The sequence below is a fragment of the Mesocricetus auratus genome, unplaced genomic scaffold (genome assembly GCF_017639785.1).
Source record: "Mesocricetus auratus isolate SY011 unplaced genomic scaffold, BCM_Maur_2.0 Super-Scaffold_100003, whole genome shotgun sequence".
NCBI lineage: Eukaryota > Metazoa > Chordata > Mammalia > Rodentia > Cricetidae > Mesocricetus > Mesocricetus auratus.
The window spans coordinates 21,334,602-21,361,603 of record NW_024429188.1 but is presented as its reverse complement, the minus strand read 5'-3'; the positions used below and the strand labels follow the sequence as shown (position 1 = coordinate 21,361,603).

The 27,002-nt window shown below is 38.6% G+C and overlaps 1 protein-coding gene and 1 pseudogene across 6 annotated transcripts in view; one reads left to right on the top strand and one right to left on the bottom strand.

The window, feature by feature from the left end:
* Positions 1-26,477, top strand: part of Bclaf3 (BCLAF1 and THRAP3 family member 3) — a 56,373-nt gene extending 29,896 nt beyond the window's left edge. For 2 of the 6 annotated variants that reach the window (XM_040744135.1, XM_040744134.1), the window contains exons 10-13: positions 1,162-1,257; positions 8,392-8,544; positions 24,653-24,678; positions 25,402-26,477. In XM_040744135.1, the coding sequence (XP_040600069.1) occupies positions 1,162-1,257; positions 8,392-8,544; positions 24,653-24,658 (255 nt within the window). In that variant the 3' untranslated portion in view covers positions 24,659-24,678; positions 25,402-26,477. The remainder of the gene's footprint in view (positions 1-1,161; positions 1,258-8,391; positions 8,545-24,652; positions 24,679-25,401) is intronic. The other 4 variants (XM_040744137.1, XM_040744136.1, XM_040744140.1 and 1 more) reach the window with 3 other exon arrangements.
* On the bottom strand, positions 12,919-13,669 carry LOC106021474 (annotated as a pseudogene).
* Positions 26,478-27,002: the final 525 nt, after the last annotated feature.

The window sequence follows — 27,002 nt, the reverse complement described above, 5'->3', positions numbered from 1 at the left end:
AGCTCATCTCTTACTTGATTTAGTAGAAATTTCATTTATTATAATACCAACTTTCTTAAGATGTTTATTCATTTCAGGTGTATAATTTGGTGACTTTTAGTAATTCTTCAGAATGTGTTGTAATCATCACCATAGTCCAGTTGTTGGACTTAAGACAGGATTTCACTTTGTTGCTCAGGCTAAGCAGTGGAACTCACTATACACCCAACGATAGCCTGATTTGCAACCCTCCTGCCTTCACTTCCTAAGTGCTGGGATTATAGGCATATACCACCATGCCTGATTAGGATATTGTTATTACCCAGTAAGAGCTCTCATGCCGGTTTAATTATTCTATGTTTCCTCCCCCACAAATCCACTAATCTGTTTTAAAGATTTCCTTATAGAATAGATCATGGAATTCTGTGAGGACTAAATGATGCAAGGCAGTTAGTTTGTAACTTAATTTTAGAAGTAATATCCCATTACTTTACCATATGGTTATTACAAGAAGCAAGCTACTAGATCATACCCACAAAGAAAAGGATCACTGATGGAGATAATTAGGAGCCATGTCAGCAGCTGCCTAGTACAATCCTCCCTCTGGCCAGACTCCAAGAAATGGATTAATAGAAGGTAATAAGACTATTGATTTTAGAAATAGGAAACTGGAGAATGGATACCGTCTTAATTGTTTCTGCTAAAGGATTCGGGTTCTCTGTAGTTAGATTACTATTGTAGTTCTTTCTCTTATTTCTGGGCCTTCCCAAACTATTGCAAGAATAGCACCTTCAGCCAATTAAAGTCTGTGTTAGGCTAACTTGCCTACTGGCAGTACGGGGAGTTTGTGTTTTTCTTGGATAGTAGACAACCTTTACCAAGTCCTGCTGGCAATGATTTTTTTTCTTTTCAAGATGCATATTTGAGTAAATGGTAGATTAATAGTCCACTTCTAAACATTAACCATTGTGTTATACAGAGTGTTTTTTTTTTCACACTTCTCACAGGCATGAATGAAACTGGCCCCTCACAAAGTAGCATGGGTCATATGAGAGAAGAAGTATGTAAGCTCCATGCTCCCTGATTTGGGGTCTTGTCTTCAAACATATGTCTTAATTGGTGAGATTAGTTTTTAAAGTAACCCTTAAGGTATATTAACCCATGTTAATACTTTTTGTTCAGAACTATACTATGCAGAGAAAAGATGCCATTACTCAGAAGAGATTTAGAGTTGAGGAAAATCATCAAAACAGAAGAGGCTCTAAAAGATCTTTCAAGGTATTGAGTGTTGCCTTTCATTTATGTCTGACTATGGAATTATATATTGCAAGTAATGTTGCATTAGTAAATTAAAAGCTATTTTGGCATTCTTTTAAACAATAACCATAAACTACTGTTTTGGTTTCTGTGAATATTTCTAGAATTTATACTTAATAGTTACCAGTCTAATAATGATGTTTAATCAGGATTTGACTTTGAATTTCAATTTTACTAGTGGAACCCTTTTTTTCAAATATTAACGTAGCTGTTTCTAGAAATTACCAAGGATTTAAGACTTAGTAGGGCAGTGTAGATTCCATGTATAAGCATGTGGGCTGGGTCACTTCTCAAAGTGTTAGTTGCATGGAAATGCAGCAAGGAGTATATGGGAGGAGTGAGAGAGGGAGATTTGTAGAATATTTGGAAGGTTTGCATAAGATTGGTTTATGTCTGACAAAACGAAAGATTCCTCCTTGTCACCTCCAGCACAAAATGACAAGATCGAAAACACAAATATTTATAGTCTTCTACATCTATCCTACTGGACAATATATAGGACAGAATTTAGTTTTCATCATTCGTACTATTAATATTTTTATAGTAAAGAAAAATGAAGGTACTTGCAAAAATAGATGTTAGGTTATTTAAATGTCTTGAGTGTATGCTCATGTATGTGCAGGTAAGCATGGAGGCCAGATGAGAGTGTTAGATACGCTGGAACTGGAATTGCAGTCGGCTGTGGGCTACCCAATGTGGGTGCTGGGAACTGACCTTGGGTCCTCTGGAAGAGTGGCAAGTCCCATCTTTTCAGTCGCAGAAATAAAATTTCAAAGTTTTGATTCATAGGTATTTTTACTTAGTATCTCTTTTTTTGGGGGGGAGGTTCAAGATAGGGTTTCTTTGTGGCTTTGGAGGCTGTCCTGGAACTAGCTCTTGTAGACCAGGCTGGTTTGGAACTCACAGAGATCTATCTGCCTCTGCCTCCCGAGTGCTGGGATTAAAGACATGCACCACTACCGCCTGGCTTTTACTTAGTATTTTTCCCCCTCACTTGTACTTGACATAGTCCCTATAAATCAGAAAAATAAATTTAGCTAATTAGAACTTACAAAGATTATATTTTTCAGTATTATGAATGCCAAGAATTCATTTCAAGTTCTTTTATCTTTTCCTTTCATGTGTATATGTGTTTGTGCTTGCTGATGCATGTGTACATGCATTTGGAGACCAGAGGTAGATGTTGGATGATATCCTTAGTTGTTTTCCACCTTATTTTTCTTTTATTGATACATTTTCTTGTTTGACACCTTTTATGTATATATAGTACATTCTGGTTACTTTTGCCCAACTCCGTCTTCTTTTTCTCCCATCTGTCTGTCTCCTGCTTTCTTATAAATGTATTTGCTATATTCATGATGTTTTTGTCTTGTGTCCCACAGAGTTTAGGGTTGTATTATGACCTTGGGTTTGAAACTATCCATTAGACCCTGTTGGGTTCATGGGTGGCAACATAACTGGATATTCTGCCTCCCCTTTTCCCAGAATCTATTAGTTTCAGTAGTGTGTGTTACTTTTCTATAGTGTGTGATAGGGCGTCTTTCCCAGTTGTAGCTATTAGATGTGCTAGTTTATTATTGCCTCAGTTGTATGATGCTTAGAAAATGGGATTCCCCAGCCCTTCTCGTTATCTTACAGCTCTTAGATTCTTTCTCTCCCACCCATTTCCATAATGTTCCCTAAGTCTTAAGTGGGTTGTACAAAAAGTCTTGATTAGGGTTGAGCCCTCAACCATCCCTTGTTCACAATATCTTGTTCTTGCTTGGGTCTCTGCATTCACATCCAATCATTGCAAAGAGAAACTTCTCTGATTAATCTTAAGAGAAGCCTTTGTCTGTGGGAATAAACATAAAAATTTAGAAGACAGTTTGACACTATTAATTTAGCTAAGGACTAAGGCCTCCTTAGTCATAGTTTTGTTTTATTTTTCCAACCCAGTTTATAATACTTGACATGGATTTCTTTTTGTGGACTGGGCTTCAAATCCAATGAAGGAACACTTGTTTATCCTTGTAGTAGTCACGCCACTATTGTACCAGTGGGCACATCTTGCCTGGCAGGTTGGTAGTGTAGGTCAGAGTTCACAGCTGGGTAAGACCATTGTTACTTAGTCTCCCAGAAGCATGGACAGCACTATCTAGCTAGCACTGTGAAAACTATCCATCAGGAAGCATCCAGCTCAGTTCAAACTTGCTCTCTCTGTATCTTGCTACCATAGTACATGTAGTCTTCAGCAATGAGGTTTTATCATCTATTTCTATAGACAACCAAGATGAATGGTAATAGCCTGCATTGTTTGGGGGCCACTAGAACCTCCTTAAACAACAGCTCCTATGAAAGTATCCCACACGTGGCACTGTTTTTTAAGTCACTCTTACCTAGCTTGCTTTTCTGTTCCTCTGAAAAAGCACTGACCAAAATCATCTTTGGGGAGAAAAGGGTTTATTTGTCTTACAGATTACAGTCATCATCAAGGGAAGCTAAGACAGGAACCTGGAAGCAGTAACTGAAGCAGAGACCATGGAGGAATGGTACTTACTGCCTTGCCTTCCATGGCTTGCTTAGCTTACTTTCTTACACAGTCCAGGACTACCTGCCCAGGGGTTACACTGCACAGTGAGATGGACCCTCCCATTAATTAAGAAAATTCCCCACAAACATGCCACAGTCTCATCTTATGGATATAGTTCTTCAACTGAGGTTCCATCCTTTTGGATGACCACAATCTGTATCAGGTTGACATAAAAAAAAAACCACTAGTACACCTTTGTCAACTTGTGATCAATCACTATTAAACTGTAAGGTTTAATAGTGCTTCTTGGTTATCCCTTAGATCTTATGTTAAGAGCACAATGTAAAACACAAAATTTAAAAGTCACTGTTTGAACAGTTTTGTTTCTACCCCCCTCCACATTTTCTTGCCTTTATGATTCTATCCCCACATCCTTAAGACAACACTGTATACTTTCTGGTTTCCTGAACTCATTCCATAGATATTCTAAGTTAAACACAAAATAAAAAGTTGAGGTCAGGATCAGCACATAAGAAAGAGAGACCATGCATTGTCTTTCTGGGCCTGGATTACCTTTCATACATATTTCTAATTTCATCCATTTCCCTGCACATTCCTTATTTTCATTTTTCTTCATAGCTGAATAAAATGTCATTGTGCATGCATACCACAGTTTCATTATCCATTTATCAGTTAATGGATATCTAGGCTGATTCTGTTTCCTAGCTATTGTGACTAGAGCTACCATGATTATACATGTGCACATGTCTCTTTAGTAGAATATAAATTTATTTGGAGTGGTATTAACTGGGTTTTATGGTAGTCTATTTCTAATATTTTTGAGGTAACTCCAGACTGGCATCTAAAGTGGATATACCAGTTTATACTTCCACTAGTGTTGTATAAATGGTCCCCTTTACCTATAACCAGGCCAGTGTTTGTTGTCCTTTGTATCTTTGAAGATAGCCAGTCAGACTTGTGTGAGATAGAATCATAAAGTAGCTTTATTATTTTCGTATGATTTATTTATTTTTATTTTATGTGCATTGGTGTTTTGCCTGCATGTATGTCTGTGTGAGGGCGTTGGATCTTGGAGTTAGAGACAGTTGTTAGCTGCCATGTGGGTGATGAGACTTGAACCCTGGTCCTCTGGAAGAACAGTCAGTGCTCTTAACCACTGAGCCATCTCTCCAACCCAGCTTTATTATTATTTTTTAAATTTTATGTGTATGGATGCTTTCCCTGCATGTATGTCTATATACCATGTGTATATGGTGCTTGCAGAGGCCAGAAGAGGGTATCAAATTCCCTAGAACTGGAGTTACACACAGTTTTTCAGTTTTGGAAATTGAACTCTGGTCCTCTGAAAGCCTTAACTGCTAAGCCATTTTTCCAGCCCTTTAATAGTTTTAAAATACATTTCCCTGATGACTAATTATATTGAACCCTTTTTAAAGTGTCTTCTAGCCATTTATATATCTTCTTTTGAGAACCCTCTTGTTGTGATTCCCATAGCCCATTTGGGTTGTTTTACCAAGTTTATATATTTGAGTCCCTTATATATTCTAGTTAATAATTCTTATCAGATATAGTTGACAGATATTTCTTGCCATTCTGTGGTCTGCTTCATTCAGTCAATGGTGTTTCATGCTGTACAGTTTATTTTTAGTTTCACGAGATCAAATTTATCAGTCATTGGCCTTATTTCCTGTGCTATTAGAGTCCTCTTCACAAAATCTTTATGCCTACATGTTGAAAACCATTATGCCTGTATTTGAAGTATACTCTTTACTTTTTCATTTAGCAGATTCAGGGTACCAGATTCTATATTGAGGTCTTTGATCCATTGGAGTTGACTTTTGTGCAGGGTGAAACATCAAAACATTTAAGATGTCTTAAATAATGATGCATCTTAAGGCTTTGGGGGAGGAAAACAGAACAAATTGAACAAAGTAGTAGAAGGGAAGAAATAATTAATATAGGGTAGAAATTAATGAAACAGAAACAAACAAAAATTGCAAAGCATTAGTGAAACAAAGAATTTATTCTTTGAGAAAATAAAGGAGATTGATAAACCCTTAGCCAGATTAACTCAAATGAAGAGAACACTCAGATTAATAAAATTTGTTATGAAAAGTGAGGCACGTCTTTAATCCCAGAACTCAGGAGGCAGAGGCAGTCAGATCTTTGAGTTTGAGGCCAGCATGTTATACAGAGTGAGTTCCAGCACAGCCAAGACTACACAGAAAAAACCCTGTCTTGAAAAGTAAACAAAGAGGATATAGTAATAAAAATTCTCACAACCAAAATCCTCCAGTGCCAGATTATTTCATTGAAGAATTCTATTAGATCTTGAAAAAAATTAACACCAGTGCATTCAAATTATTTTACAATGTAGAAAAGAAAAAGGATGCTTCTAAATGTTTTTACAAAGCCAGTATTGTCCTGATACCAAACTAGACAAAGACAACAAAAATAAATAAAAGGCTCAATATACTTGATATACGTAGAAGTAAAATATATCAATACTTGTTATTTTCAGTATTAAATCAAGTGTATTTATCATAGTCACATTGCCTTCATTCCAGAGATGCAAGGATAGTTCAACATATGGAAATCAATAAATAATAATTCACTGCATAAACAGATACAAAGATAGAAGTCATATGACTGGTGCAGGAAAGGCCTCTTCAAGCTAAAAATCATGGGGCGGGGTTGTGTTGCTGGAGAGATAGCTCAGCAAAGATCACTCATTACTTTTGGAGAGGACCATCTATAACTTCAGTTCCAGGGGATTCAGTGCCCTTTTCTGGCCTCTGCCAGCACTGTATTCATGTTGTGCACATGCAGGCAAAACATAAATAAATCTAAAAAATAAGTCATGAATAGGTTAAAGATGGAGGGAACATACCTCAGCATGATAAAGGCTTTATGCCACAAATTGAGCCAGCATCATCCTAAATGGAGAAAAACCCAAAGCATTCCAACTAAGATCAGGAGCAAGGCAAGGATGTTCACTCTACACTGCCGTTTTATATAATGTTTGAAATCTCCACTAGAGCAGTAAGACAAAAAGAAATAAAAGGGATACAAATAAGAAAAGTCAAAATGTTTCTTTTTGCAAGTGATATGATTAGAAACTCTAGATATTCCACCAAAATAAACCTCTAAGAGCTGAGAAAACACTTTAGTGAGGTGGCAGAATATAAAATTAATATGCAAAAGTTAGTAGCCTTCCTATATACCAATGAAAATCACACTGAAGAAAATCAGTAAAATCTCCTTTAGAACACCAAACACACACACACACGCACGCACGCACGCACATGCACACACACACATATACACACACACTTGCGAGCAACAATACCTGAGAATAAACTTAACTAAGGAACAAAAAACGTCTACAATGAAAATTTGTTTTGTTTTGGTTTTTCAAGACAGGTTTTCTCTGTGTAGCTTTGGAGCCTGTCCTGGAACTTGATTTGTAGACCAGGCTGCCCTTGAGCTCACAGAGATCTCCTTGCCTCTGGCTCCTGAGTGGTGGAATTAAAGGCGTGCACCACCATTACACTGAAATTTTAAAACAATGATGAAAACAGTTAATGAAGACATTAGAAGATGGAAAGAGCTCACATGCTTACAGATCAGAAGATTCAAAATTGTAAAATGGATGTCCTTCCAAAGGCAATCTGTAGATTCTAGGGACATTCTTCATAAAAATAGAAAAGACAATCTTAAAGTTTATATAGAAGCACAAAAGACCCAATGATAATCAAAACAATTCCAAACAAAAAGAACAGTATAGGGGCCGGACATTGGTGGCTCACGCCTTTAATCCCAGCACTTGGGAGGCAGAGGCAGGTGGATCTCTGTGAGTTCGAGGCTAGCGTGGTCTACAGAGCGAGTTCCAGGACAGGCTCCAAAGCAATACAGAGAAACCCTGTTAGGGATAATAGAGGAGGTATGAACATACATAATTACAGGCTATACTACAGAGTCATAGTAATAACTGCATGGTACTTGTAAAAAATAGATCAATGGTATAAAGGACCTAAATATAAATTCATGCTAAAAGATATCAAAAAATAGAAACTGGTGAAAAACAATATCTTACAACAAATGGTATTGAGAAACCTGAGCATCAACAGGTAGAAGAATGAAACTAGATCCACTTTATTTTCCAAAATAATGTCTCATTGAAGCAGGAGCTAGGAGCTCAACAATTCAGATAGACTGACTTGCCAGGAATCTATCTGCCTATCACTACCTCCCTATTCCTCTACCCATCACTGGCTTTTATATCAGGTACTGGAGATCTGAACTCAAGTCTCCATGCTTGCTTTGTAGGTACTTTACTGACAGAGCCATCTCCCTAGGTTCATTACTAACTGTTTCTAAAAACTACTTTCTATAGAGCAGTTTTAAAAATATATATATATACAAATAAACTAGTTTGAAGAAACTATACCTGTGGAGCCTAGAATCAAGGGCTGTTGTAATTATTCTCCTGTCTGTTATACTAATAGACTAGATTGGGGAACTGTATTTTTAACATTTAATTCTCTTTGGATCCTTTACAGAACTTTTTGGGTGGCAGATTCCAGCCCCATTTTAAGTCACATCTGGTACAGAAGAGCTTGTATATTCAGGCTAAATACCAGCGTTTACGGTTTGCTGGACCAAGGGGATTTATTACCAATAAATTCAGAAACAGATTTCTGAGGAGAAAAAAGGTTAGTTTGACAATAACCTTTTAAAAAATATTGAGTAACTTTAAAAGTTTGTTAGATAATTGGGATTTTCATCTACTTTAAGAAACAACCTAGATTTTTAAAATGTTCATATTGCATGATAGCTGAATGGAAACTTCAAAGTTAGTGCTGATAGAAATGTGAAACTATATAAACTTAAAATGCTTTTAGCCATTCTACGTGAAACAATTTAAGTATGGCAGCTTGTTGTATGACAAAACTTTTCCTGGGGAGATTTAATATATGTGTCTACCCAACCCAGACAGGGAAGCTATGACAGACTAAAGTACAGATATCACCAGAATCCCACTAGGTGAGCCAGTGAGTTTTATTGGGATTACTTACAGGATCAGAAATGACTCAAAGACAGCTGCCTCACCAAAACCCACCCCAGCATGGGTGACAGCTCACAAACCTGAGAACCTGGAACACACCGCACAGCCTGCAGGCAACTCAACAGATTGAAGAATGCTTTCCAGGTGCCTCAGCTGTTCTAAACCTCCAGGCAGCTCAGTTGATTTCTGCCTCTTTCAGCCAGTTGGTCAGTTCTCAGTCTTCTTTGCAGCTTTTTCCCACCGAGAATCTTCTTTAGAACTCAACTTGTCTGAGTCTTCTTGGCAGCTTGACTCCCATTTGAGAGTCATCTTTGCCCCTCAGCTTTCTTCCATATGAGAGGCACTCTTTTTATTAATTAATTTATTTTTAATTTCATTTTACATCCCAGCCTATTTCTCACATTCATGGATTTTTTGTTGCTGTTTTTGCTTTTGTTTTTTGTTTGTGATCATTGATTTTAATCGAGACTATCCCTGTGGCCACAAATTTGCAACTGTCCATTGCAACCTCATGAGTTTACCATTTAGCACACAAATGAAGGCAATGATTATCTCTTCCCCAGAATTCATCAGTTGCCAATAGTTTAGCTGGGAGGGTGTCTTAGTTACTTTTTCTGATGCTGTGACAAAGCACCATGACCAAGGCACTTACAGAAGAATTAATTTAGAACTTATAGTTTCAGAGGGTTAGAGTCCATGGCCATCATGGCAGGGAGCATGGCAGTGATCAGGCAAGCATGGCACTAGAGCAATAACTAAGGTCTCACATCTTGATCTGTAAGTACAAGGCAGAGAAAGCTAACTTGGAATGATGTGGGTTCTAACCTCAAAACCTATACCCAGTGACATATCTCTTCTAACAAACCACTTCTAACAAAGCCATACCTCCTAATGCTTCTTATACGGTTCTACCAACTTATAGAGAGTTATCTATATGAGCTTTTGGGGGCCATTCTTATTCAAACCACAACAGAAGGTAGGGTCCTATAAGTCCTTCTTCTGATCCATGATTGGCTATTGACACTCCTGGTCATGTGTAAGCTCAGTGTGAGTAAGCTGCTGTGAGATTATTTTTGACATGGTTTTATCATGTCCTGAAGATAACATTGCAGTCCTCTTCCCTATCATCTTGTTCTTACATTATTTCTACACCCTCTTTTGCAGTGTTCCCTGTGCCTTAGAGGGGTTGGCATACATGAATATCCTGTTTCTGAGTACTCAACTATCATTTATTTGAAGCATCTTTACTATCATTCACTACAAAGAAAAACTTCTCTGATCAAAGCTGAGAGTATCATGTATCTATAAGTTTAAACATAAGTATTTAGACTTCAGTTTGGTGCCATGTTAAATTTAGCTAAACAGTAGTAAACCCTTCACCTTCCCAGCCATAGGTTTCTGATAGGATTTACATTACTATACTATACTTGTATTTCCTCCTATGGAGTGGGCTTTAAATCCAGTCCAAGAATGCTATTGTGTGAATGGGCACAACTTGCCTGGCTGGTTGGCATTGTAGCATACGGAGTCCACAGCTGGTAAGACTGTTGATGCCTTTACTCCCCTAGCAGCCTGCATAGTAACATTCTCTACTATGAAATCTAGACAGCAGTGAGGAAGCATCCTTCTCAATTACAGCTTGCTTTCTCTGTATCTTGTAACCAAGGTGTGCAGAGTCTTTAGCAATAAGATCTTATCATCTAGTTCTAGTAGGCAACCAAGAGGAATGGTAATAGCTTGTATTGTTGTGGGAGTCTCTGGGGCCTCTCTGGCCAACAATTAGTAAGGAAATATTCCATACTTAGCACTGGGATTTTTGTTTTATATGCAGTGGCTTCTAGGAGCAGTATTATACAGCTATGTAGAATATGTCCTTTTTAAAATCATTTTAATTGGCTTACAAAATAATAGATTTTCATGTTATTTTTCATAAGTTGGGCTCTAATTCTTATAACTTAGTATTATATATGTGTTGATTTGGCCTATTCTGATCTGGCCAATGTCTTACTGCAAGCTATCTTCAGATAGGTTTATATAAAGTTTTATTTAAACAAAGCCCAACTCTGAGTATAGCATGAAATTAGGTACCCTACTTTTAGCATACTGCATAACAGGTGAGCTCCATTTTTCTAACCTTTGGGGAAAGGAATGAGACATGGCAGCTATTGTATCTGTCAAGTCCAAACAAAGGTATTTAACAGCTAACTAGACCTTTAAGCTACCCCTCCCATGTGAGCAAATTGATGACCGGCCTCATCAGTCTGTTTTACCTCAGTCTTTATGCCCTAAAAAGAATGAAGTTTACAGTTATTGGTTTCTGCTAATGTTGACTTTCATTTTCCTTAAAGTAAGGACACTTTTGCACAAATGGGTTTACTGAGCTCGAGGTACCATTTACATCATTTTGTGTGGGTGTGTGAGTAGGGTGTGTGTGTGTCATTGAAGATAAAACTGTGGGACTTACATATGCTAAGCAAGTATTCTGCAGCCTGCAGTTAAATTATTTAATATCCCAAGTTTTGGCATCAGAGGAAACTTTTAGAAATTCTGCCCTAGAAAGATACCTTAATCTGTGTAGCATCTTGTGGTGGTTTGAATGAGAATGGCCCCATAGGCTTATGTGTTTGAATGCTTGATCACCAATTAGTGGAACTGTTTGTGAAGGATTAGGAGGTGCGGCTTTGTTGAAGGAGATGTGTCACTGTGAGTGGGCTTTGAGGTTTCTAAAGCGAATAACAGGCCTACTGTCTTTCTGCCTGCTGCCTGTTTTTTTTTTTGATTCAAGACACATTTGCCATTTTAATATCTTTCCCGCTCATTTACATCAGTCCCATGGGGCTCTCTATACATGATCAAATGTTTCTCTTGTATCGAGAGCATCCAGTGTGCACAGCACATACAGCTATCTGGGTCGATAGCTGTATTAACTATAGACCGACTCGTTAGTAACAAGCAGATACAGAAACCGTAAACCCATCCCACAATGAAATTCCAAAGGTTCAGCCTTGTTCCTGAACACAGGAAAGGAAGCTGGCTGAAGAAACGAAACAGCTGGTCAGGGAGGACCACTGCCTGCTTGAGGTAACATAGCTGCACAAAATCCCATCAGAGCAGAGAAGGTACCTTCCAGCATTTGGTTAACTCAAGCAGGAGGCCATCCTGGGCTACAGAATAAGACCCTATCTCACACATACCCCCCCCAAAAAAAGAGGAAGACATAACTCTGTTGACTGAGTGACCTGGCATGCTCCTGATTTCAATCCCTAATACACCCCTAATAAAGTGTGTATGGCCATGGCCAACGCCTGTAATCTCTCAGCACTTTGGAAGTAGGGGCAGGAGAATCAGAAATTCCAAGGTCATCCTCAGCTGCATAGCAAGTTCAAGGCCAGCCTGGGCCCTGTCTTTAAAAAAACAAAAGACCTTTAACCACCTTTCCCAACACTCTTGGAGTCTAGGGTCTGCTTTCAAAACCACAAAATTTGTATTGTCCAGTAAGCCATCAAACAGAAAGGGAAGTTTAAGATGTTCTCCCACCTCAGCTTCGGGGTGTGGCCTCTTCCTTCTTGAGCTGTGGTACAGAATAGTATTTTAAGTATCCGATTAGCATTCAAACAAAGAGTTTTTGAAAGGAATGTGAAAGACAAAAAAAATGCCAATCAGATTTTCCCATCTTGCTGTCTGTAGCCTCCCATAAAGTTAATTTGGGATGCGACTGCGAAGCCTCCCCAGCAGTCTTAACGTCTTGGGGAGAAGCATTCAGGGCATTCACTGTAGCAAGCTAAGGTCATTTTGTGTAAACTCCGAAGAGTCATTCATTAAAATTAAATGCTCACCCTCACCTCAGCCCTTTTTTAAATGCCACTGGCCCTGCCTCTTCCATCTTGGTCTCTGCAACAGGGGTTACATTCACAAAATATATAAAGAAAAAATAAGGGTTACTTGACTTGGTGACCATATAGTGCACTCCGACAGCTGGGCGTGCATATTTTCACCATGAATACCCCTTACTAAAAGTAAATCATTGGGTAAAGATAGCAGGAACGTGACAAGAGGATGCTACATGTGGAAGAGAAGCAGGCAGAGTCTCCAGCTTGATCACCAGGGGCTCAGGAACACTGAGGTAGATGGGAATAGAGTGGCCATTCTTACTAAGGGCCATGAACATGCCGGGGTACGCCTGGGATTTGTAGGCGTTGTAATTGTTGGGCAGAAGAATCTCTTTGAATTTACACTCGTCGGTAAAGAAAGGCACACCGAAGAGCTTGCCCCTGCTGCTCATGGCCACGAAGAACCGACTGGCCACCCTGAAGATGCTCACCATGCCCCCACTGCACCGGGGAGAGCTCCAGAAGGCTGTCGCTGATGGCAGCGTGTAGGCCACCAATGCAACCCTCGGGCAGCACCTGCAGGTGGAATCGGATACCCACGTTGCAGTATAGCCGCCCCCGCAGTCTTTTGAGGCCCAGCAGGTAGTCCCCTGCGCCACTGCAGACCGCAGTCTGCAGGGGCTGCGTGGCTACCGGTAGGCGCACCAGCGAGCGAGCCACCAGGCCGTCCCAGCCGCGACCCAGTTCGGCCGGCCATGTGCCATTGGGTGCGGCGGCGCCTCGGACCACCAGGACTACCAACAGGCTCAGCAGGACTCTGGATAGCAGAGTCCCAGTGGCCGGCCCGCGCTTCTCCATCCCGGCCCGCAGGCCGTGCGTGCGCTCGAGTGGCGGGCCGTGAGTCCGGCGAATGCTGCGCGCCGGTCGAGGCTGCGGGAAGAAACCGGCCTGCATCGGTGGCGGGACAGTCCCCGCGCGTCCTGCCTGCTGCCTGTTAATCAGAATGTAAAGCTCTCAGTTACTGTTCTAGCGCTATGTCTGTCTGTTTCCCACCGTGATGATCATGGACTAACCCTTTAAAATTGAAAGCAGCTGGGCATTTAATCCCAGCACTTGAGAGGCAGAGGTAGGCAATTATCTGTGAGTTTGAGGCCAGCATGGGCTACCGAGCTAGTTCCAGGACAGCTAGAACTATTATGCAGAGAAACCCTGTCTCAAAACAAAACAAAAAAACTAATAAAATTGAAAACAAACTCCCAATTAAAAGCTCTCAAGGCAATTCTTTTATAAGCATTGCTTAGGTCATGGTGTCTCTTCACAGCAGTGGAGTAGTAGCTAAGATGCATTGTTTGACATTTTAGTTTTCTGTGGTGTTGGAGAAGCCATTCTTTTAGCAGTTAGACTACCACCTGGATTGATTAATTGATGCATCATTAATTAAATAGTCTACCATGAAATTAGAACGGTACCTACTTATTCCCATATACCTGACCTATCAGAAGTATTTTAGTAAAGTTTATTATTTAAAAACTTGCAAATAAATAAGAACACCCACATCAGTATTAATCAAACCCAAAGTCTACATAACTTATATAAAGTTAGAATTGGTATTCAAAACAGAAGCTCTGAAGCTTCATGTTAAATTTTACATTTTCAGTATTGAATCTATTTTGTGCATTAGTCTACCAACAAAACCAAAAAAAAATTCATGACAGGGTTAGAACTAGGAAAACAGTTAGCTTTATATTCTCTTTCATAACCCGTGTCTATTACCTGCATTCCTCCATCCTCATTCCCTTATACCTAGCCTTTCTTGTTCTCTTTCTTTGTGTTGTACTGCACCTACATGTCCATGTGTATACTTACATACATATATTATTGGCCAGATTCTGCATATGAGAGAGAGAACTGTGATTTTATTTATTTATTTCTGAGATTGTGTAACTTTGCACTTCAGACAAGGGGCCAATATCCAGAATTCTCAAAGAATTGCAGAAATAAAATATCAAGGGGATAGAACTGCCATTCAACAAGAAGGTAATGAACTGAATAGACAGTTTTCAAACAAAGAGATGCAAATGGTTAATAACTGGTTTTTCAAGTGTTCTATGTCTCTAGCCATCAGGGAAATTGCAAATTAAAACTACTTTGAGATAATTGCCTCCCCCTAGTCAGAATGGTTGTCATCAACAAATCTGATCACAGAAATCAGAGAGGCTATAGAAAGTGGGAAATCCATATTTATTGTTGGTAGGAGTATGGGTTACTACAGCCATTGTGGACATCAGTTTGGAGATTTCATGAAAAAATTAAAAATAGAACTACCATATGGCCCAGCTTCCTCACTCCTGGGCATATACTCAACAAACTCCATACCCTACCATAAAGATATTTATACACATTCCCATGTTTGTTGCTGCTCTATTCATTATGGTGGGATATTAATATCTAATAAAGCTTGCCTGGAGATCAGAATTTAAAGCTAGCCACAGTCATAGAGGCCAGGCATTGGTGGCGCACACTTTTAATTCCAGCACTCGGGAGACAGGCAGATGGATCTCTGTGAGTTCCATTCAGGGCTACATGAGAGTGAGTCATCCTGAAAGAGAAACAGAGCTCACACCTTTAACCCCAGCACTAGAGAGGTATATAAGGTAGGAGCAGGGTCTCAGAGCTGTGCAACTAGTCTCCAGCCACGTTGAAGATAGGTTCACCCCAACCTTGGTAGAGGATAAGAACTCTGATGACTTGGCTGCTTTGCTTTTTTGATCTTCAGCTTGAACCCCAATATCTGTCTCTGCATTTTTATTATTTATATTATAATTCACTGTAGCAAAGTATTGGTGTCAACTTACTTGTCAGTCAACAGATGAATGGATAATGAATATTTGGTATATATAAAAATGGAATACTACTTATCTCTAAAGAAAAAGGAAGTTAAAAATTTGCAGGATAATGGGTGCACCCAGGATTTCTGCAATTTGTGAATTCTGGATATTAGCACCTTGTCTCCCATTCTGTGGGCTCTCTTAGCTCTGCTTGTTGTTTCCCTTGATGTACAGAAACTATTTTCATGTAGTCACATTTGTTGATATTAGGGTTAGTTATGTGCTGTTGGTGTTCTATTATGTTCTTGTCTATCCCAATATCTTGAAGGGAAGCCCCTGTGTTTTCTTCTAAAACTTTCAGTGTTTCAGGCTCTAAATATTGATCTTGGATCCATTCTTAATTGATTTTTGTACAAGGTAAAATATAAATCTAATTTCATTCTCCTCTGGCTAAAATTTCAGTTTTGCTGCCACTATTGTTGAATGGGCTCTTTTTTCCTTAGTATATATGCCTCCTTTTCAAAAAATTAAGTGGAAATAGCTTTGCCATTTTATTTGCTGATCTATTTCATTGGTCTTTCTGTCTATTTTTATACAAGTACCAAGCTGTTTTTATTACTATAGCTCTATAGTATAATTTCAGACTGGTATTGTACTTCCTCCAGCATTGTCCTTACTCCTTAGGATTGCTTTGCTATCTGCGGTCTTTCGTGATTCCATATGATTTTTTGTATTTTTTTCCTAAGCTTATTAAACATGACAGGGGAATTTTATGTTTCCCATCTTAAGCGCAGTTTGATTTCTGTGCCTTCAAATACATACTTCCTGTTCTTTTTCCGCTATAAAACAGTCTTGAAAGGTAGTAAGGGTTGATTCTAGACATGCTCTTAATGCATCCTTTTCAATTGCCTAGCATCATAATAATGGCTTCCTAAAACTGCAATTGATCTTCAGCTACCTACAAAATGGTAAGATTTCCATGCAGAAATAGAAAAGTAGAGAACACAACATAAAAATCTCACATATTCACAACAGGCTTATGCTAATTCTATTCTGGCACCCCAGACTCCTTACGACCATTGACTGCTTGCAATCTTTCAAGTGCGCACACACACAGAGAGAGAGAGAGAGAGAGAGAGAGAGAGAGAGAGAGAGAGAGAGAGAGAGAGAGAGAGAGAGAGAGAGAGCCTTCTGCAAGGAAGGGAAGGGTGCAGAGTTGGAGCACCTTAGAGCATCATTTGCCCCTTAGGAGTCTAGGCTTTATATAGGTAGATAGATAGATAGATAGATAGATAGATAGATAGATAGATAGATAGATAGATAGATAGATAGACAGATGCACACACGCTGTGAAACACAGCAAGGTCGTCTGCTTTCTTCTTCAGTTGGACTGAGCAAGATGCGCTTTCTGTGGGTTGGGTGACTTTAAATGATAGCAGGGACCTGACTGGATGAAATAGGGTGGGGTCTTTAGAAATTCTCACAGAGGAAAAGCAAAAGCCCACCAACAGAAATAAACCTGACGAAAGAGGGTTTCTTTTGGACAAGATCCTGGAAGAAGGCCATCTATCTTGGACCAAAGAGAAAGTAATCTGAGAACAACCTGATCTCATCCAGGTCCCTGTTCCTTAGCTGGGGAATTAACTGTCTCCTGTCTTCACTTATAATGCCTGTTTGTATTTCTTCCTTTTTTTTTTGTTTTTGTTCGAGACAGAGTTTCACTGTATAGCACTGTGTAGTTCTGCCTTTCTAGGAACTCACAGAGATCCACCTGCATCTGTCTCCCAAGTGTTGGGATTAAACGGGTTCACCACCATCTCCTGGCCATAATGGGTTTATTTTTTTCTTGAATTTTTGTATTTGAACTGGATGATGAGGGATGCATGTCCATTACCTCCTGGAAGAGGTCTTGCTTTTAATCTACTGGCACTCAGAAGTATCTCTGTAACAAGCCCTGTTCTAGGAGGAAGTTTTTGGAAAGCTTGAGGGACAGCTGAGCATGGTGGCTCAGGCATGTAATCTCAGGCTAATATTGGAGGGTCACCATGGGTTAAGGCAAGCTTGGGATATATGGTGAGTTCTAGGAGAATCAGAGGTACAGAGTAAGACCCTGTCTCAAAAAAACCCACTTTTGATGGTCTAGTTATGTATCAAAATAGTACCAAAACTTAGTATAAACAGAGTTGGAAGGAGGAAAGGGAAGGGGGAAATGATGTAATTATATTTTAATTGGGTCAAGAAATTAAAATGTAAAGGGTAAAAAGATAGCTACTGAGAAACCATCAGCACTTGTGCATCTGGTCAAGAATCACAACGTTCCTCAGAACCATCCATACTTCAGTATTCCTTCAGTTCCTGTGTGTTAGGTGCTTATTAGAACTCCCCACGGCTAGGAAAGGCATAAAACTACATGGAAAGGAAGCTAGAGGCTGGGATTTATAACCTTGGGGATTGGAAGAAAGCTTGAAAGTCATACAGCACAAAGACAAAAAAACAAGATCAAATAAATCAGCAAGAATTTACTGAGTCCCTGCCATGCCTGAGTTACAGCAGGTCAATGTATATAGGAAATGTTACCTGAAGACATCATCATCTCTGAATCTGTGATTTGGGGACTGGCTTCTCTATCTTATTGAGTGGTTTCTCTTTTATATATTTTTAAAACCTTTTTTGAGGCAATATTTTACTATATAGCCAAGGTTGGCCTTGAACTCTTGACCCTACAACCTTAGCTACCCAAGTACTAGGATTATGGGCAAGTACACCTACTCTTAAAGAATATAAGCATTTCTACAATGTATAATGGTGGACACCTGTAATTCCAGCATTTGAGAGGCATGACCAGCACTGAAACAGAAAGCTTGTTTAATTTGAGGTTAGTCTGGGCTACACAGTTAAATTCCAACCTAGCCTGGCCTACATAGTGCCAACTTGTCTCAAAGGGTATTTCCTAGTGTATTGTTTGTTTTTCTCCTTTGGTAGTTATCCTATTTGGCCTTGATTACTCTAACCTCTTCCTAAGATTTTACCATTACCAGCAGGTGGTGGTAGCACACACCTTTAATTCCAGCATTTGGAGGGCAAAGACAGGTGGATTTCTGTGAGTTTGAGGCCAGCCTGTTCCAGGACAGGCTCCAAAGCTACAGAGAAACCCTTTCGAAAAACCAAAAAAAATTATTTTGCCATTACCTCTTTTTTATGTCTGATCCTGATAGTTTCCCAGACTCCAGATGTTTAGCTGCTTCACAAATACTCTCAAATGATTGTCTTAAAGCATCTCACATTCAGTTAAACTTGTACTGAATCATGCTACAGCATGGATAGAACTTAAAACTATGTTGCTGGATGATAGGAGCTAGATTCAAAACTCCCCCTATTGTATGATCCCATTTATTTGAATGGAAAACTAGCTATAGAGACAAGGTAGAATTTAGGAACTAGAAGTTCAGGTGAATATTGGAGAGAAGTCCTGAGATTATTGATAATGGGTATATAGTTTCTTTTTAAAGTGAGAAAGCTATTCTAAAACTGATTATCATGATTGGTTGCACAGTGCTGTGAATAACAGTCATTGAATTGTGGGTTTTTAAAAAGTGTATATATAGAGCTCTTGTGCCTGTATGCATGTCTCTGCACTACATGTGTTCCTGGTGCCTGAGGAGGCCAAAAGAGGGCATCAGATCCCTGGAACTGGACTTACAGTTGTGATCTGCCATGTTGGTGGTGAGAATGGAATTCTGCTTCTCTGGAAGTGCAGCCAGTGTTCTTACTCACTAATAAATCTCTCCAGTCCCAAAGTCATTGAATTGTACACTTTAAATAGGTGAACTGTATAGAACGGGAGTTATTTCTTAGTAAAGTTGTTAAAAAATACCTGTCTTTTCTGTTGGAGTGACAGAAAAAAGCAACTTGAGGAAGAAGGAGTTTGACTTACATGTACTTATCACAGTCCATCATTGAAAGAAGCCAAAGCAGGCATGTAGAGTCAGGATCTGAAGCAGAGGCTATGGAGGAACCCTGCTTACTGGCTTGCTTCCTATGGCTTTCTCAGTTTGTTTCCTTGTAACACCCAGGACCACCTTCCCAGAGGTGGCCCTGCTCATAGTGGGCTGGGATCTTCCACATCAGTCAGTGAAGAAAGTACCCCACAGTCTTGTCTATGTGCCAGTCTGGTGGAGGCATTTTCTCAGTTGAGCATTCCTCTTCCCTGATGAGTCTAGCTTGTGTCAAGTTGACAACAGAAACAATGGCAATACAGTACCAAGCATGCGCTCCTCCAAAGACCACTTTCCTCTCTCCCATCATCATCCATAGCTATTACAGCCAGCCAAGCCAACCTAAAAACTTGTCCTAATAGGCAGTCCTTCTAGTTTTCCTTCCAACTTTTAATATTTCAAATCTTCTGTCACTCACAACTTCATTCAGTTCATTCATTAACAAATGCACATTATTCTACTATATGGGTATATTAATTCAGTTTTCCAAGCCTTTTTACTTATATACTCAATAACTAATCTTCAGTTAGAAAATACCCAAGTGGGACTGAAGAGACTGCTCAGTGGTTAAGAGCATGTCCCAAGAGGACCTGGGTTTGGTTTCAGCATCCACATGGTATCTAACAATTACCTGTAACTCCAGTTCTGGAGGATCCGTCTCTGTCTTCTGGCCTCTGTAGGCACTTCATGCACATAGTACATAGACACATATAGACAAAACACCCATGCACATGAAATAAAAGTAAATCTTGTAAAAAATACACAAGTTAGCTCTTCTAACACTAAGCAATTTAAAATCTTCCCCTTTTGCCTTGAATTTTGATTTAACTATACTTCTGTCATGCAACTTAATTTTTTTCTGGTTTTTTGAAACAGGGTTTCTCTGTATTGTTTTGGAGCCTGTCCTGGAACTTTCTCGGTAGACCAGGCTGGTCTTGAACTCACAGAGATCCGACTGCCTCTGCCTCCTGAGTGCTGGGATTAAAGGCGTGTGCCACCAATGCCCAGCACAACTTAATTTTTAAAACATTTTTAATATATATTACATTTCTGTTACTATTAGGTATTAAGTTTTTTCTGGACTAAATATAAAAAGTACCATAAATAAAGTACCACAAGTTTTGTGAAGTACTGATTAAGTTTTGCTACAGATGTGTTTATATTTTCAACTAGTTCATATATTCAGATACAAGCAGCGCATTGGTGGTACATGCCTTTAATTCAAGCACTCAGAGACAGAGGCAAGCGGGTCTCTGTGAGTTCCAGGCCAGCTTGGTCTACAGAATGAGTTCCAGGACATCCAGGGATACATAGAGAAACCCTGTCTCAAAAAACAAAAACAAATAAAACAAAAACCCAAACCAACCAAAGATACATATTACTTGTAATAGAATAGTACTTCAAGCATCTATGTAATTGTATTTCTTCTTATAATTATGGAGGAACCTTGTATAATTCTATAAATTGGAATAAAAGGACTTCAGTAATAGTAGTGTTATTTGGTTCATTGGACTCTCTAAATTACAGGCCAAAAATATCACTTACTGATCTATAACCGAAAGTATTTTCAGTGTTCTCTCACTGAAAGCTTGGTTTTGTTGTCTTTTAAATTTTGCTAGGCAAAAGAATTGAAAGGTATCTGATATGGAGTCAAAAATTATACATTTATTACTAGTTGTTAAAGTTGGGTTTATTTATTTATTGGATACAGAGTCTCTCTATGTAAACCAGGTTAGCCTGAAATTCACAAGAGATCTGCCTGCCTCTGCTTCCTAAGTGTTGGGATTAAAGGAGTGTGCCATTACCACCTGGCAAAACCAATTTTTTGTTTGCCTTGAGATAGGGTGTCACTGTATGGTAGCGGCTGATGTGGCACACACTATGCAGATCAGGCTAACCTTGAACTCAGAGATCCACCTGCCTCTGCCTCTAGAATATTAGAATTTAAGGCCAACATGCCTCATTCTTGGTTCACTTTCTTGACACCATCGCTAATAACTCAGAGTGTTCTTTGGAGGCCTCACCAGGTAATACAAAACAATAGATTCTAGGGATCTGTAGAGATGGCTCAGTGGCCATGTAACTACCTGAGTTTTAATTCCCACAACCTCCATAAAGCCGAAAAAAAAGGTGGTGTGCATCTGTAACCCCAGCACCTCCATAACAAGATGGGAAAGCTATGAGATCCTCTGTCTCAGATGGTAGTATGGCCTTTTGATCTAAGATACTGTATTAAGAGACCCTGTTTCAAACAAGGTGAAGAGGAAGAACCAATACCTGAATGTGTCCTTTGACCTTCATATGTGTGCCATGTTATAGAGATACCTGTATTCACATGTAATGCATATGTACATATAGTCATACATACACACATGAGAAAGAGATTATATTTTATATTTAGAATTTGTGTATATATACATACACACAAATATATACCTGCAATAATAATTTTTTAAAAGGTCATAAATTTGAAAGAGCATGGCAAAAGTAGATAGGAGGGCTTGGAAGGAGAAAAGAAAAGGGAGAAATGATATAATCTTGAAGAAAAAGAAATAGATTCAAGATGAGAATGTGTAGGGTCTGAGGAAACACTGAATGAAGACCCCAGACTCAGATAGTATGTAATAGCAAACAGCGTTTGTTACACCATGTGCATGTGGAGTTGTTCACCTGCACACAATGGTGTCAAACCCTGAGGGGAATGTGTAGGCCTTTTTAAAGTATAACTAGGTGGAGTTTTAGGTGCAGTTAGTCATCTAAAACTTAATTGGTTAAGCAAGCAGTAGTTACATTAGTATATTTTTAATTGGCTGAGGTTTAGTCTTACCATTTTTGGACACATCTGCCCAAGCTTGGACGTGACCCAGAAGGGGGCTTCTGGGTTTGTCCTTAAGAGACTGTGAGGCTGGCTTAACCCCTCTGTTTGTTTTCTCACTCAACTCTGAATGTCAGGGCCTTGTAGATAAATGGCCCTTTGTTGGAAAAGACACCTGTTGTCCTTCTCAGAGAACTGAAACTTACATTCAGCTGTAAAAGTGGGAGAGTTTAACCCCTTCAAATGTAGAAGGGAGGGAACCAGTCTTACCAAAATGTAGAATTTTAGAAAGAGAACATCAGAGATTTAAAGATCTAGAAACGAATCCGCTCAAACTGTCTGGACCCACATTGCTACTTGGAAAATCATTGTATACTCGTGAGGGTATGTGTACTGCAGTTTATGATTCTAACTTGTATGTGTAAGCCTTCATTGATGACTTCAGGGTAGCATACAGGTACTGCTTTTTTCCAGTATCAACATTTAAGCACATGGACATTTTGGTGTCTTGCCGGTAATTCCCCTTTTACTCATTTGTACTAATACCCGGAATACATGAAAGGGTCTATAGTATAGACTCCATCTATACCCTAGTCAGTGTGATACTTCAACAGTTTTCAGCCTGATAGCAGCAAGTGATTCTCTTTGGTTATTAATAGTGCTTCTTTATTTATATATCTGCTTTCCTAGAGAGCTAGCTAGCTTGCTTGCTTGCTTCCTTCCTTTCTTCCTTCTTTCTTTTCTTTTTAGAGACAGGGTCTCTTTTTGTACCCCTAGCTCCAAAAGGTTAGTGAAAAAAATCTGCAGGATGAGACTTTTCTGCTTTTGATAGTCTGCAAAGACAACTCAGTACCTAACTGTACTGATATGTGACTGATTTGTTACAGTTGAAGGATACCCAGCAAAAATCAGCACACAGGGCAAAATTGAGGGGAAACTCCATGCAAATTTGTGAGAGTCTTTCCCAGTGGAACCACTCAGGGCATGAATAATTCCTTCAGCAGTTGGTTATGATAATGTATGTGCAGTGTTGCAAGCCTGAGCTCACTGGAGACTCAGTGCTCAGTGTTGTTACAAAGAGCTTACCATATGGGCACCCCTTAGTGGACACACATCCTCATTCTGGGCTCTCAGAAGGAAATAGCATAAACCATGTTATTACACTTTGAGCACTTTCAGACTCCCCTTGAAATGTCAGCTATAGGCCAGCCTTGAAAGCAGGCACTTCCAAGGATAGCAGTAACTCCTGTTATGTCAACTCTTTTTTCTGAGCTGTCATGTTTTCGAAGAGCTTAACTTCTCTAAAGAGAAAGATGTCTGTGGCAGGAATGGTGAGATGTGCCCTAAGTACTTTCACTGACACGGTCTTCCTAGAAGAGGGAGGTTGGAAGCTGAGGCTTGAAGAAGACCTAAGCAAAGAAAGAGCACCTCTGGTCCATGTTTGTCAGTAGCATCTGGGATTAAGGAGAAAGAAGTACACAATAAATATATCAAGGGCTTCAAATTGCATGTGATTTATTTCTTATTTGATAAGTTAACAGTAGAATACTTTTGTGTGGGGTGAAAAGGGAAGGTAGTGCTTTAGGTTAGCCTTTTGGATAGTAGTGGGGGGCAGGGTACCAGGGAATTAAGATGAGACACAATAAAACCAGCAAGGCAGTATTTGCAGTGATCCTCTGTTGTCAAGAAAACTTAGCCAGGTGGTGGTGGTGCACGCCTTTAATACAAGTACTCAGGAGGCAGAGACAGGTGGATCTCTGAGTTCGAGTCCAGCCTGTCTACATAGTGAGTTCTGCTGTGACAGCCGGAACTGTTACAAACCCTGTCTCAAAAAACCAAAAGAGGAAATCCTAGACAAAACCTATTTCACATTACACTTAAAAATATATCATTGGAAGAGTGGGAGATCAGTTTGAGAGATAAGAAACTATATCAAGATGAAAGTAGTTCAAAGAATTGCATGCTTTTTAAAAATAAGATTTTCAGTTGAAATTTTCTTTAAAATTATTGTACTTAAAATTTTTTTTCAATGTTGTTAGTTGGTGATATTTTATTTCAAGACATAATTATATTGTTTTATATTGTATAATTAATAAAGGATAAAATACCCATCTATAACTTTTAGATGAATAATGTTGAAAAATGTATATACATGTGTTTTGAACATTTCATTAAGCAACATAGAAAGAATAATAAGATTTTTCTGCCAGCATTGTTTTATTTGGAATTAAATATTTCCATTCTAATATGAATGCTAAAAATAAACACACTTTTGTATTTTTTTCAGTTTTAATGTAAGAGCCTATTTAAAAGGTAAGGATATATTTGAATAAATTTTTATTTTCAGTGTCTTTGAATACATGTCATTCTACCACTTTTAGTTTTATTATTTGCATAGTTTTATATCAAGTTTGTAGTTGGTAATTTAGTTTTTTGCATCATACTACAATATAAAACCCACACTTGTTACTTTTATCATAATTTTCCTATTCTTTTGCGGGTTTTTTTCTTATATTTGTTGAAACCTTATGTGTTTATGTTGACAGCTATCTGAAAGTTTTCCAAAAGCTCTCTTTGCAATTATCAGTCATTGCAAAAGTCCAAAAGTAGTTCTGGAATAAGAAGTAGTGTGTGATGGAAAGGATAACATGTTAACTTGCATATGTGTGCCTCCGTTGTGTCAGGCTGGAGTCTAGAGGGGCAAAGTTTGAGTCTTGAGTTAGGCCAGAGTGCTTTCTCTGAAAAACTCTGAAGGAGTACAGTGTGTCTTCCCCATTAGTAAATAGACTAGTGCTCTCTAGTGGGGAGCACTAGTCATAAATGTCTGACCCATTTATGATTTTTGCTTGTTTTGGTGTGTTCTGTTTAGATGGGAACTTCAGGGTTCCACATTCCTTTGTGTAAATTGTGAAGTACAAGTTAGCACTATAAAGATTAAAACATTTTGAAAACTGCACTGTGTGCCAAACTCTAGCTCACATGTTGTATCTGACTCTTCTATTGAAGCCCATATTTCTTTTGTTTTTTTTCTGACAGGAATACACAATATTGCCACAGAAAACCAACCTGGAATTGTTGCAAATGGAACTGACCCTATATGAGGACTTAACTGAGGATGTAACTGAACATCTCTTTGGTCAGGAATTGGAATTGACACTAAGACACTAATACTGTAACTTTCTTGATAAAATATATTTATTTTTCAGTAGTGGAATGCTGCAACTTTTTTACACTTAACAATCACTGTTAATCACAATATTCATTTTCAAAGTTGTATTTAACTACAAGCTCTTTTGCAAAAACACTCAGCAGGATTATTTGAGGGGCATTATTTGTTGATGCATCTTTTTCTGAGTATGTTTTCATTGAGAGAATTTAATCAAGTTTATCTAAACATTTATATGTTAAAAGCTTTGTTTATGTTATAAGAAAAAGTATCAGAATTATATAATGTCTGTACATGAAATAACTTTAAACAGTGGCCTTACAGTAGCAAATTTTATACTGGATTTTCTTTTTCTGATGACATTTTGGCTTCTAACTTGAAGTTTTCTGAAGTTTCTGAAGATCAAGGCCTATGTACATCATCCATTTCATAATCAAATATAAGAAGCCTAGAGAAGAGGTGTGTCTTCTCTATCAGGTCATGGCAAGTGCACTGAATTGTTAGTAATGCGTGTCTTGGGTATTCCCATGACTATTTGCTCTTTTCTAGTTTCAAATGCAATTGTGGAAAATATGTAAGGATTTTATAATCGCTATTCCATCTTTTTCCCCTCAGGGCAAGCTAGTGCATATTATATTTTTAAAGGCTTTTAAAATCTGACAGACAAAATTACATATTTGAACATTGTACTTTACTACTATGGTATTACACATTTTGCAGACACATCTTACAAAGCATTCTTTGGTTCAGTTGATAGGTGTTGCATACCTACTACATGTAAGATAGGATCCATGGGATATTAAATACAGTCTGTGGGTCCAGAAACTTACTTCTTTGTTTTCTTTCCTTCTGATTAAAAGTACATACACATCCCCAGCCAAATTTTTGTGAATTGTTTATTTGTAAGAAAATAAAATATTGTTGCTCTTTCTGCTTGAAGCTGTTACCTGGCAGTTGGTGAGACTATTCTTTTAATTTTTTTTTTTAGCAGACTGACAACCCTGGGTAATACCTGTTGATGTTGAATACTGGGAAAACACATAATGATTTTTCCATATTTTCCTTTTTAAATTTTTATTTAATTTTTTTCATAAAAGGACCACTTAAATAGGTCAGTGATAAGGGAAGTTGGAGCCTTGAGTCAGTGATAAGTGGATAATGCATGGATGGCCTGATTTTTTTTAAATGTGTGTCCTTCTAGAAGTCAGGTATTCCAACCCTCCTATACATGAAACTGAGGGTAAGAGAGAAAATTATATACACAGCAAGTTTACATTGTCTGGGTGCTTAAAGTAAACCTACCTTAATTGTTTTTGAGTCAGGGTCTAATGTAGCCCAGGCTACTATGGAAATCAGTGTATAGCTGAGGATGACATTGATGACCTCTAGAGTGTTGGGATTACAGGCATGTTGCCACCATTGGTGGTTTTTATGAGGTGTTTCATGCATGTTAGACAAGACTCTTCCTGCT